The sequence below is a fragment of the Somniosus microcephalus genome, chromosome 4, assembly GCF_052327205.1.
Source record: "Somniosus microcephalus isolate GS21.2 chromosome 4, FLI_Smic_1.0, whole genome shotgun sequence".
In the NCBI taxonomy this organism is placed as follows: Eukaryota; Metazoa; Chordata; class Chondrichthyes; order Squaliformes; family Somniosidae; genus Somniosus; species Somniosus microcephalus.
In genome coordinates this window covers 252,301,852-252,313,671 of record NC_140990.1, presented here as the reverse complement: position 1 = coordinate 252,313,671, position 11,820 = coordinate 252,301,852, and the positions used below count along the sequence as shown (strand labels likewise).

General features: G+C 44.8%; 1 protein-coding gene across 1 annotated transcript in view; it reads right to left on the bottom strand.

The window, feature by feature from the left end:
• Positions 1-1,498: 1,498 nt before the first annotated feature.
• col28a2a (collagen, type XXVIII, alpha 2a) overlaps positions 1,499-11,820 on the bottom strand; it is a 177,599-nt gene continuing 167,277 nt past the window's right edge. Inside the window, exons 34-35 of the mRNA XM_085986214.1 lie at positions 10,271-10,447; positions 1,499-2,362 (exon numbers count right to left, since the gene is read on the bottom strand). Of these exons, the coding sequence (XP_085842340.1) occupies positions 2,355-2,362; positions 10,271-10,447 (185 nt within the window). The 3' untranslated portion in view covers positions 1,499-2,354. The remainder of the gene's footprint in view (positions 2,363-10,270; positions 10,448-11,820) is intronic.

Here is an 11,820-nt window from a genome sequence, read left to right as displayed (position 1 = left end):
TTCACGAGATTGATTTCTGGAATGGTGGGACTGTCGTATGAGAAGAGATTGAGTAAACTAGGCCTGTATTCTCTTGAATTCAGAAGAATGAGAGGGGATCTCATTGAAGCATACAAAATTATTACAGGGCTTGATAGGATGGATGCTGGGCGAATGTTTCCCTTGGTTGGGGAGTCTAGAACCAGGGGCCACAGCCTCAAGATAAAGGGTAGGCCATTCAGGACTGAGATGAGAAGAAATGTCTTCACACAGAGGGTGGTGAATCTTTGGAATTCTCTACCCCAGAGGGCTGTGGAGGCTCAGTCATTGGGTATATTCAAAACAGAAGTCAATAGATTTCTGACTAGTAAGGGCATCAAGGGATATGGCGATAGGGCCGGTGAATGGAGTTGAGGCAGAAGATCAGCCATGATCTCATGGAATGGCGGAGCAGGCTCGAAGGGCCGAATGGCCTACTCCTGCTCCTATTTCTTATGTTCTTAACAACAACTTGTATTTATATAGTGCCTTTAGCAGTAAAACGTCCCAAGGTGCTTCACAGGAGTGCTTTCAAACAAAATTTGACACCGAGCCACATAAAGAGATATTAGGGCAGAGTTAGGTTTTAAGGAGCGTCTTAAAGAAGGAAAGAGAGGTTGGGAGGCGGAGAGGTTTAGGGAGGGAATTCCAGAGCTTAGGGCCTTGGCAGCTGAAGGCACAGCCGCCAATGGTGTAGCGATTAAAATTGGGGATGCTTAAGAGGCCAGAATTGGAGGAGTGCAGATATCTTGGAGGGTTGTAGGGCTGGAGGAGATTACAGACATAGGGGCGAGGCCATGGAGGGATTCAAAAACAAGGATGAGAATTTTAAAATCGAAGCTTTGCTTAACCAGGAGCCAATGTAGGTCAGCGAGCGCAGAGGTGATGGGTGAATGGGACTTGGTGTGAGTTATTACACGGGCAACAGAGTTTTGGATGACCTCAAGTTTATGGAGGGTAGAAAATGGGAGGTCGGCCAGGAGTGCATTGGAATAGTCAAGTCTAGAGGTAACAAAGGCATGGATGTGGGTTTCAGCAGCAGATGAGCTGAGGCAGGGGTGGAGTCGGGCGATGTTATGGAGGTGGAAATAGGCGGTCTTAGTTAGGCGCGGGTATGTGGTTTGAAGCTAATCTTGGAATCAAATATGAGACCAGGGTTGCAATGCAGAAGCTGCCTCACACCCAACACAGCAACTCACCAACTGAGCATGAAGCCAATGATATGACCACTAGTGTTTAGGGCTTCCATCTCCCTGTTCCCAAGTGTAACTAATCCACAGAAACCAAGAACAAACAAATTGTCTCAACCCCTTGACTCATGTTGCTCCCAGCGCCAGCAAAGTCATGGCATCAAACCTGGATGTATCAATACAGTGCTCCAATGAGCACTATGCAATCAAAATGGATAGTGACTTTATAAAATATATATGTATGGTACATTTTTGAGATTTCAATAATAATGAAAAGTGTAACGGTGTATGTGTAACATAGCAAAACATATAAACATTTGTAATTTATTTAACAAATCAGATATCACAATGCCACGGGAGAAAATTTCAATGCTCCTATTATATACTGCAACATGTGAAAGGTGTCATCTCCCATTTATCATAAGAGGTCTTCGATGCTTTAACACATCAATGAGTCAAAGCATTCAGTTGTGTTGACCTGCTTTCATAGTTAGCTGCCAATTATTGTACTTACACCCAGCTAAACAAAGCTCTATTATATAAACTAGACAGATAACAATTCATCAACTGTCCAAACTACTTTGGCACACAATGAAATAAAAGCAGTCCAGTGAGTTTAGCCTTTATCAGGCAACAGCGCAAAAAGACACATCATTACCATTTTAAACTTTATGGTCCATACCATTTTATAAACTTTGGAAGAGAAACAAAACATAATTTGTAAAGCTAGAATTCTTGCAAAAAACTCCATCTTCCCAGCTGTAACTACTTAAATGTTCCTCCTTTGCAACTAGTCAAGTTAATGTTCTCAGTACAGTCCAGAATACAAACTTAAATGCAAACAAAAATATCTGTCCTAATCTTTTCTAAATTCTTGTTTTGCAATTATTGCAAAGACAGTCTTTCAGACATACAGTAAAATATTTCTATTTTTCATTTTCACCCCGAGAATTGCATTTATATAGACAAATTAACAAAAAAAGGTAAGTATCTGTATTAACATTTTTATACAAATTGAATCTTTATGAATAGCTACTAAAATATAAAAATATTGTTCATAGTGTATCAAATGCACAAAAATCTTTTTCTGTCTTCTTCCTGTATCTCATTCTGATTTGCTGAAATACAGTCTTCCTGGGATCCACATCAGGATTCTGTTTTTAAAAGGGGATACAATTATTAAAGTGTAAAACTATTTGATATGTGGTACTTTTTAATGGTATAACTATGAAATCAAAACACTGGTAGTCCTATATGGCACCAAAACGGGATATAATTTTTTCAGTTCATTGAACTAACATGAGGTTACCCTTTAAAAAATCTTCTGCATAATTTTTCAGAACAATACATACAAAAAACATGAAATGGGAAAATTCCATTTGGCTCATCAAGACTGTTCCTTTCATAGATTATGTACAATCTGTTTTATCATGGACACTTCCAACACAGTTTTATTTCAAATCGCTTGCGTTTATCAAGCTGAGAGGTGTTAGCACTGGGGATTGGAATGCTTTTTCTGGAATGCTTTTCCTTGAAAGCTTTCAGTGGCACCATCAACCACACAGAAGTCAGTACAGGTACAGGAAAGCTTACTCTAGTCTGCCCCAACAATGTAACTTAGATTCAAACTTAGAACAGCATCCCGTACTGCACTAATATGATAGTCCCCATTTCCCACAACTGCCTTCCTTGTAGCTTCTCTGAATGAAATGGCTAAATTTAGGGTTGTTTTAGCACCGACTTAAGAGTCAATTTTTATCTCGTAGACTCACAAACACTAGGGCTGTGATTTCGTCGACTGAGGTGGGTCCGGGGCGGCCAGGGTTGGTGTCGCGGTCCCAGCCCGCTGCCTACTGCAGCCCACACTCTCCAAGTGATTTTACATTGATTGGGCTTGTTAAGCCCGCCCTGTGAGGTTCCCGGCCAATTAATAGGAAGTGGGTCTGATGATGCCATTTGATGACACGTCATCAGCCGGTTTCTTTAAAGGGGCCATGTCCAAATTGATTTTGACAGTTCTGTTGACAGTGTTCTACAGCATTGAGGAGCTGCAAGCTCTGCATAAAGGTGCATGGCTGCACCCAGGCTCTCCCATGACTCCCTCCATGCTTATGGAGGGAGGTCTTCTTCCCTTCCCATGGGCAGAAGAGACCTCCCCAGGAGATCAACGCAGCCTGGTTGCACATTGCACGAGAGGACACAAGCAGGGATGTCGTTAGGAGGACCAGGCTGCAGTGGCACAAACCTTTCAACCTCATCCTGCTGTGCCACTCATCACATCCCCATCACTCTGCCTTCCCTACCCTACTCCTGCACACCCTTACTCACACCAACTCACCTTGTACCTCCACCCATCACTCTTATCTACATTATCAGTTCCCCATCTCACTAGCCACCCCTCACACTCACCCTCATCCTAGTCCAATCATACCAAGTAACAACACATGAGAGTAGGCACTTGGGTGTCTTAGCCAATGTTCATGTGAAATTTCTGTTAATGTGCGGTCAAACATTGAAATCTTTATTTTAAACATTTTGCGTTCTTGGACAGATTTGTGTGCACCTTTGGAAGTGGCTTAGTGAGTTGCAGTAAATGGTGAGACATAACGGTACCCTCCGCAATGGCGATGAGTGTGAAAGGAATGGCTTGGGCATTGTAGGGATGCTTTATGGTGTTGGTGTGGGGTGGTGCCAACCTGGCGCATCATGTGGCAGCCAAGGTGTACAGCATCAAGTGAAGTAAATCTGGCCATGGTGAGGCCATCCCTGGCAGCAATGTGGTCGGGTGCTGATGCCCTGTGTCCTGTGCAGCATCAGTTGATTGTGGAGAAGGCTGGTGTTATTGTTGTTGCTGCTGGTGTGCCCAGTGATGCTGGTGTTGGGGCTGATCTTGGTGGCTTTCTGAGGACCAAGGTGAGATATTTTCAAGGGCACCGATGCTGATGGAATAGATGGCAGGTGAGGTTGAGATGACAGAAGCGATCTGTTAATGGTGAGAGAGGTTGTTCCAATGAGGTGGCACTGGATAGAGAGTTGGCTCCAAACACTTGCAAGCTGCAGAAAGCTCAATATGTCTTCCAAATACAGTAAGCAACAGTTTCTGAGCTTTGAAAGTGAACAGCTGTAACGTGGGATCTTTCATACAACTTTGGCAGCTGTCAGGTCATGAGATTATTCAATGCTGAATCCACTCACGTCATGCTGAGCTGACGTGTTCCCCGAGCAGCGGGTAACCCGTGGGGAACACATAAAATTGTAATGTAGGCTTAAAATAACAGTTAATTGGATGTTAACAATCCATTTTATTATGTGAATTGCCTCCCCTGCCGCTTGGTGTCGGGTCTGTTCACCTGGGAGCTGGGAGACTTGTGTGGAGGCGGGTTGACAGCGGGTTCCCTACCCGCTGTCAATCTTTGTTATTTTGACAGTGGACCCACCTCTGAACCCACCCTCTGAGCACTGGCAAAATTCAGCCCTAGGATTTGGGTTTAGATTTCTCAACCTTATTTTACATGGCAGCCTTACAGGAAGCAGAGAGATGAGATTTTCATCCCATCAGTCTGAGCTGGATTCAAATCCAGGTCCCCAAGAAGGAGGACAAAGTGCTAACTCACTGCGCCACACAGTCCCCCATTTAATCTATTGTGGAAAAAAATCTGCAAAATGACTCGCTGCCTCCTCATGAAAAGTAAATTAAGTTACATTAAATCCCTAACATGGAAGGGCCAAAATCAGTTATGCCAGTGGTTTGTGTGTCTTGGGCACAAATGCTGGAATTTTTTTAGAACATTAATGCATACTTTGTCATGTTCTCCCCCTTCCAGTTTACAGTAGTTGGAGGGCAAGAAAATATTTACTGAGTGTTTTCATCTTTCACTTGCCCACTCTTTTCTGCCTTCTTGCCACACAGTGCCATCTATTTCCTTGCTTGCATTTCTTTTTCTCCCCATTCACTTCTGACTTGTTTCTTTCTCAATCTCTTTGAAGTTCTTTGTATTACCATTCCATCCAATCCTATTTGGTTTTCTGCTCTCTCACACAAAGCTATCTAGTCTGAACAGTGGTCTGCACACACACTGAAAATGTAATGTACCACTGAGCACAGATATACAAACACCAGTGCATGAAGCTCTGCAGTCCTGCCACATCCAGTCGTGAATGGTGGTGGACCATTAAACAACTAGTGGGAGGAGGAGACGCCATGAATCTCCCCATCCTCAATGATGTTGGAGCCCAGCACGTGAGTGCAAAAGAAAAAGCTGAAGTGTTTGCAACCATCTTCAGCCAGAAGTGCCGAGTGGATGATCCATATTGGCCTACTCCTGAGGTTCCCACCATCACAGAAGCCAGTCTTCAGCTAATTCAATTCACTCCACGTGATATCAAGAAACAGCTGAGCGCACTGGATACAACAAAGGCTGTGGGCCCCGACAACATCTCGGCTGTCGTGCTGAAGACTTGTGCTCCAAAACTGGCCGCGCCTCTAGCCAAGCTATTCCAGTACAGCTACAACACTGGCATCTATCCGACAATATGGAAAACTGCCCAGGTATGTCCTGTCCACAAAAAGCAGGACAAATCCAACCCGGCTAATTACCGCCCCATCAGTCTACTCTCAATCATCAGCAAAGTGATGGAAGGTGCCATTGAAAGTGCTATCAAACGGCACTTACTCACCAATATCCTGCTCAGTGATGCCCAGTTTGGGTTCCGCCAAGACCACTCGGCTCCTGACCTCATTACAGCCTTGGTCCAAACATGGACAAAGGAGCTGAATTCCAGAGGTGAGGTGAGAGTGACTGCCCTTGACATCAAGGCAGCATTTGAAAGAGTGCGGCATCAAGGAGCCCTCATAAAACTGAAGTCAATGGGAATCAGGGGGAAAACTCTCCACTGGCTGGAGTCAAACCTAGCACAGAGGAAGATGGTTGTGGTGGTTGAAGGTCAATCATCACAGCCCCAGGACATCGCTGCAGGAGTTCCTCAGGGCAGTGTCCTAGGTCCAACTATCTTCAGCTGCTTCATCAATGACCGTCCCTCCAACATAAGGTCAGAAATGGGGATGTTCACTGATGACTGCACAGTGTTCAGCGCCATTCACAACTCCTCAGATAATGAAGCAGTCCATGCCCACATGCAACAAGACCTGGACGACGTTCAGGCTTGGGCTGATACGTGGCAGGTAACATTCGCGCCACACAAGTGTCAGGCAATGAATATCTCCAACAAGCGAGAGTCTAACCACCTCCCCTTGACATTCAACAGTATTACCATCGCCGAATACCCCACCATCAACATCCTGAGGGTCACCATTGACCAGAAACTTAACTGCACCACTTGGACTGCAGCAGTTCACAGAATCACAGAAACCCCACAGTGCAGATAGAGGCCATTTCGGCCCATCGAGCCTGCACCGACACATATCCCACCCGATCCCCGTAACCCCTACACCAACACATATCCCACCCTATCCCCGTAACCCCACGTATTTAATCCCCCTAACACTAAGGGTCAATTTATCATAGCCAATCAACCTAACCCGCACATCTTTGGACTGTGGGAGGAAACCGGAGCACCCGGAGAAAACCCACGCAAACACGGGGAGAATGTGCAAACTCCACACAGACAGTCGCCCGAGGCCAGATTCGAACCCGGGTTTCTGGCGCTGTGAGGCAACAGTGCTAACCACTATGCCACCGTGCCAAGAAGGCAGCTCACCACCACCTTCTCGAGGGCAATTAGGATGGGCAATAAATGCTGGCCTAGCCAGCGACGGCCACATCCCATAAAACAAATTAAAAAAAATTAAAAAAAAACATTTTCACTTCTAAGAAAAAGAACTTTTGTGTAAATACAGGTTCTTACTCACAAACAGATTAAAAATGAACAGGCAGTATAATCAGAATACATTAGGGAATGATGACTTATGGCAAATATCCTACCTACTGCAATTATATAGGGCCCTGGTGAGACCACACCTGGAGTATTGTGTACAGTTTTGGTCTCCTTACCTATGGAAGGATATACTTGCCATAGAGAGAGTGCAACGAAGGTTTACCGGACTGGTTCCTGGGATGGGGGGATTGTCCTATGAGGGCAGATTGAGTAGACTAGGCCTAGTCTAATTCTACAAAGTAGAATTTCTAAATTTGCCGATGACACCAAACTTACGGGTGTGGCAAACAGTGAGGATGATACCAATCGACTGCAACAGGACATAGAAAGGCTAGCAGAATGGGCAGACAAGTGGCAGATGGAATTTAATACAGAGAAGTGTGAGGTGATACATTTTGGCAGAAGGGACAGGGAGAGGCAATATACACTTAATGGCACAGTTTTAAAGAGTGTGCAGGGAAAGAGGGACCTGCAAGTTAATGTGCATAGGTCCCTGAAGGTGGCAGGACTTATTAAGAGAGTGGTTAACAAAGCATATGGGACCTTGGGTTTCATAAATAGAGGTACTGAGTACAAAAGTAGAGATGTTGTGCTGTACCTTTATAAAGCATAGGCCACAACTGGAGTATTGCATCCAGTTCTGGTCACTACACTTTAGGAAGGATGTGAAGGCCCTTGAGAGTGTGCAGAGGAGATTTACCAGAATGGTTCTGGGGATGGGAGATCTTAGCTACAAGGACAGGTTGGAGAAGCTGGATTTGTATTCATTAGGGCAAAGGAGGTTGAGGGGTTATTTGATAGAGGTGTACAAGATTATGATGGGTTTGGATAGGCTAGACGGGGAAAGGCTGTTCCCACTAGTTGATGGTACAAGGACTAGGGGACACAGATTTAAGATTTTGGCAAGAGATACAGGGGGGATGTGAGGAAAAACCTTTTTACGCAGTGAGTGGTGAGGACCTGGAACTCGCTGTTGACGGAAGTGGTGGAAGCGGAGACACTCAGGCCATGAAATTACCCGAAGAGGCGAGTTGGGAGCGAGTCAGCTGACTTCTGGGTTCCGATCCCGCCCCGAATGACGCCCGACACACAGATGCTATTTTGCGTCAATTGGCCTTGTTAAGCCCACCCTGCGGGCATGCCGGCCAATTAAGAGAAAGCGGTGTCAGATGACGTCAGTTGATGACGCGTCATCTGATGGTTTTCTTAAAGGGGACACGCTCATTTTTGTTTGACATGATTTTTCAGTGTTTGACAGCATTGAGGTGCTGCAAAGACTGCCAATCACTGTACAAAGGTGAACCCTTGCAGCCAGACTCTCCAGTGACTCCCTCCTTATAAAACAGATGGCAGCTGCAGGTGAGATTACAGAAGCGATCTGTCACTGGTGAGAGAGGTTCTCCCAATGAAGTGGGACTACATGAACACTTCAAACCTTATTACCTACAGAAAAGTCTAAGTACATTAAAAATGATTTTCCCAGCATTTTCTTACCTCTGAAATTCACCAGTGTACAATTGGATCCTTCACACCATTTCTGCAGCTGTCATCAATGAAGAAGAAGAAACACTACAGCAGACTCACAACACGCCACACTTACCTGGCGTGGTGTCCGGATGTCGGGAAGCCCGCAGTTGACCTGGCAAAATTGGAAAAAGCCTTTTAACTGCCTGTTAACTACCTGTTAACAAGCAGTTAAGTGGTTATAATCCTCTTCCCGCTGCTAGGAGTCGGGTCCCTGCGCAAATCAGGGACCCGACTGGTTGGAAGCGGGTTCGGGACCCGTTGCCAATCTTTTTGATTTTGCCAGCAGTCCCGCCTCCAAACCGACCCCTGAGCGCCGGCAAAATCACCCTCTCAATGTTTTCAAAGGGAGACTGGATAGGCACTTGAGGGAAATAAAGTTGCAGGGCTACAGCGGGGGAATGGGACTGACTGTATTGCTCTAGAGAGCTGGCACAGACTCAATGGGCCAAATGGCCTCCTTCTGTGCCGTTATGACTTCATGACTCTATATTCTCTAGAGTTTAGAAGAATGAGAGGTGATCTCATTGAAACATACACAATTCTTACAGGGCTTGACAGGGTAGATGCAGGGAGGATGTTTCCCCTGGCTGGGGAGTCTAGAACCAGGGGTCACAGTCTCAGAATAAGGGGTCGGCCATTTAGTACTGAGATGAGGAGAAATTTCTTCACTCAGAAGGTGGTGAATCTTTGGAATTCTCTACCCCCGAGAGCTGTGAAGACTTAGTCGATGAGTATATTCAAGACAGAGATCGATAGATTTTTGAATATTAAGGGAATCAAGGGATATGGGGATAGTGCAGGAAAGTGGAGATGAGGTGGAAGATCAACCATGATCTTATTGAATGGCGGAGGAGGCTCGAAGGGCCAAATGGCCGACTCCTGCTCCTATTTCTTATGTTCTTATGTACTTCTGGCCAACATAATTCATAGGCTAACATTACTAGAGAGTTTCCCAATCCATTGAGGCTTATTGTTTATCTTCTACTTATATCAGAATTATACACAGTGCTAGCACAGTACTCCAATGGCACAGATTCTGAAAAATAGAATCTCATCAAACAAGCACTGTCTGCCTGTTGTTAAAATGGCACTATAACTGAAGTGCAAAAACATCTGGTAGATTTTGTATGTCAGAATTATTTTCATTATCTGTGTATATCTTGCATCCTGAAACTTTATTCCTAATGTTACTTACATTAATATAGGAAAACTTTCAGCTTATCCTTCTACACCGACCAAACATGTTCCTATTGATCCTGTTTGTATTTTGACAGATATCTGAACTTGCTACAGTTGCCTCTGATTATCTCCCATTCTTATGTTACCACCACATATAAAATTAAGACAAAAAGTGTTTTGAAAGTAGTCTTTGAATTTGGGAACTCAAATTTTGTTGTGGAATGTGCTGTGAATTTATGTCCTTCAGAGCTGACAGACAATTAGATCCAGATTGGCATATAGTTGCAACACTCACCTATTATCTTCCACTTTAAAAGTAAATCGTGAAGGTTATATAAAAATGCTGTTATTTTATGTTGCATTTCATTGTTGTGATGGTTGCACCATTTTACCCTGATGTTAGAAGTAGTGATTTTTCAAATGAATACACAAACATGTAATGTAAAGACCCAAGATCATACCTGCACTGGAAACTACGCAGGTCTTCCTGCATTTGTCTTCAGTGTCAAAACGATTAGCATTTCCACTGCAGCCGCCATACCAAAACTGTGCACAAGCATTGGCCTGTTTGTCATAATACCATTTAATTAAATAATTACGACATGTCCCTTGGTCTAAACGGAGTTGACAGAGAGGATCTAGAAAAAAATATAATTAGGATAGTTGCATCGTAGGTTGAAAAATAGGTCAACTATAAAAATTCATCTATTGAAGTAATTGAGATATGTTTGAAAATAATTATTTAGCAATGAAAATTTATTGTAGATTTTATATTTGGAATCATAGGGAGAAAAATTGGGTGAGTAGCGCCACCTGTTAGCGCCTAAAGAGGCAGTCAGTGGCTGTAGCACCACTGGCTGCGCCTCCCGCGATATTCAGCAGGGGCGCTAATGGTGGCGTTAGCCATTTGTGCTGCGCCGCCACCGATGACGTCATCGGTGTGCGCAGCGCCCCATTCGTGCCCCGTTCGTGATATTTGGTAGCGAACGGCGCAGTTGCGCCGTTCGCTACCCACGCCCGGTTCACGGGGCCTTGCTGTGCCGGCAGCGGCGCAAGTTAAGGTGGAGGTGCGGGGCGGCAGCCTTTTTCGGCGGCCGCCTGCCAGCACCTCCGTCCCCAGCCTCCTGACCTCCACCCCCGCTGCGGCATTGCCGGCTGTTTCCCGAGAGCCCGGCACTTCTCCTTGGTGCCGGGCTCGTTTACCGGCACTCGCGCGCGGGGATCGCGCTGTTGCAGGCCCCTCCCCCTTAACAATGGGAGGAAGGCCTGCAGTACCGCAGCGTGCTGCGATATTCAGTTTCAGCGCCCTAAGAGGGACACGGAACACCTCGAGCCTCGCCCCGTCTCCCTCTAAGGGCAATGAAACGGAATATCTGACGATCGCTAAAGCCTCGAACGCTGCGCTAAATCCTGCGCTCAGGCGACTTTGGTGCCACTTTGGTGCCCCAACCCAATTTCTAGGCCATAATGTTTTATGAAATTCAAATAAGTTAAAACTGAAAATACTCTTGTAGGTACTGTAATTCTACAACTTTTAAAATTAGAGAGTTATTTTTGTATTAGAGAATTATTGATAAAATGTTTTCATAACTTAGCTTAGAATGCAAACCCCAAATCAGAAAACTGTACAAGAAGCAGGGTTCTAAAATATATACAAATTCTTCTTTCTTTTTCTCTTACGTTCTATAATGGTTTACTCCAGAACTTTTTTCCAGAAGTAATCAGTGGACCTTTCTTGTGTGTGGGAGAGGAGTATTAAGGGCGCTGTGGAACTTTCCCACCTACTGTCAAAGACTTGCACTTATATAGGCCTCATCACATCGCTTAGAAATGTATCACGTGCAGTGACTTTTGTTATGTAGGCAAACTTGGCTGACATTTTTTGTAGTAACATCCCCAAATAGCAATGAGAGGAATCTGCTTTTTTGGTGGTATTAGCTGAGGGAAAAATGTTATCCAGGAACATGTGTTTTCCGGTGCAGAGTAAAGCTGCTTTTCCCATTGGGCTAAC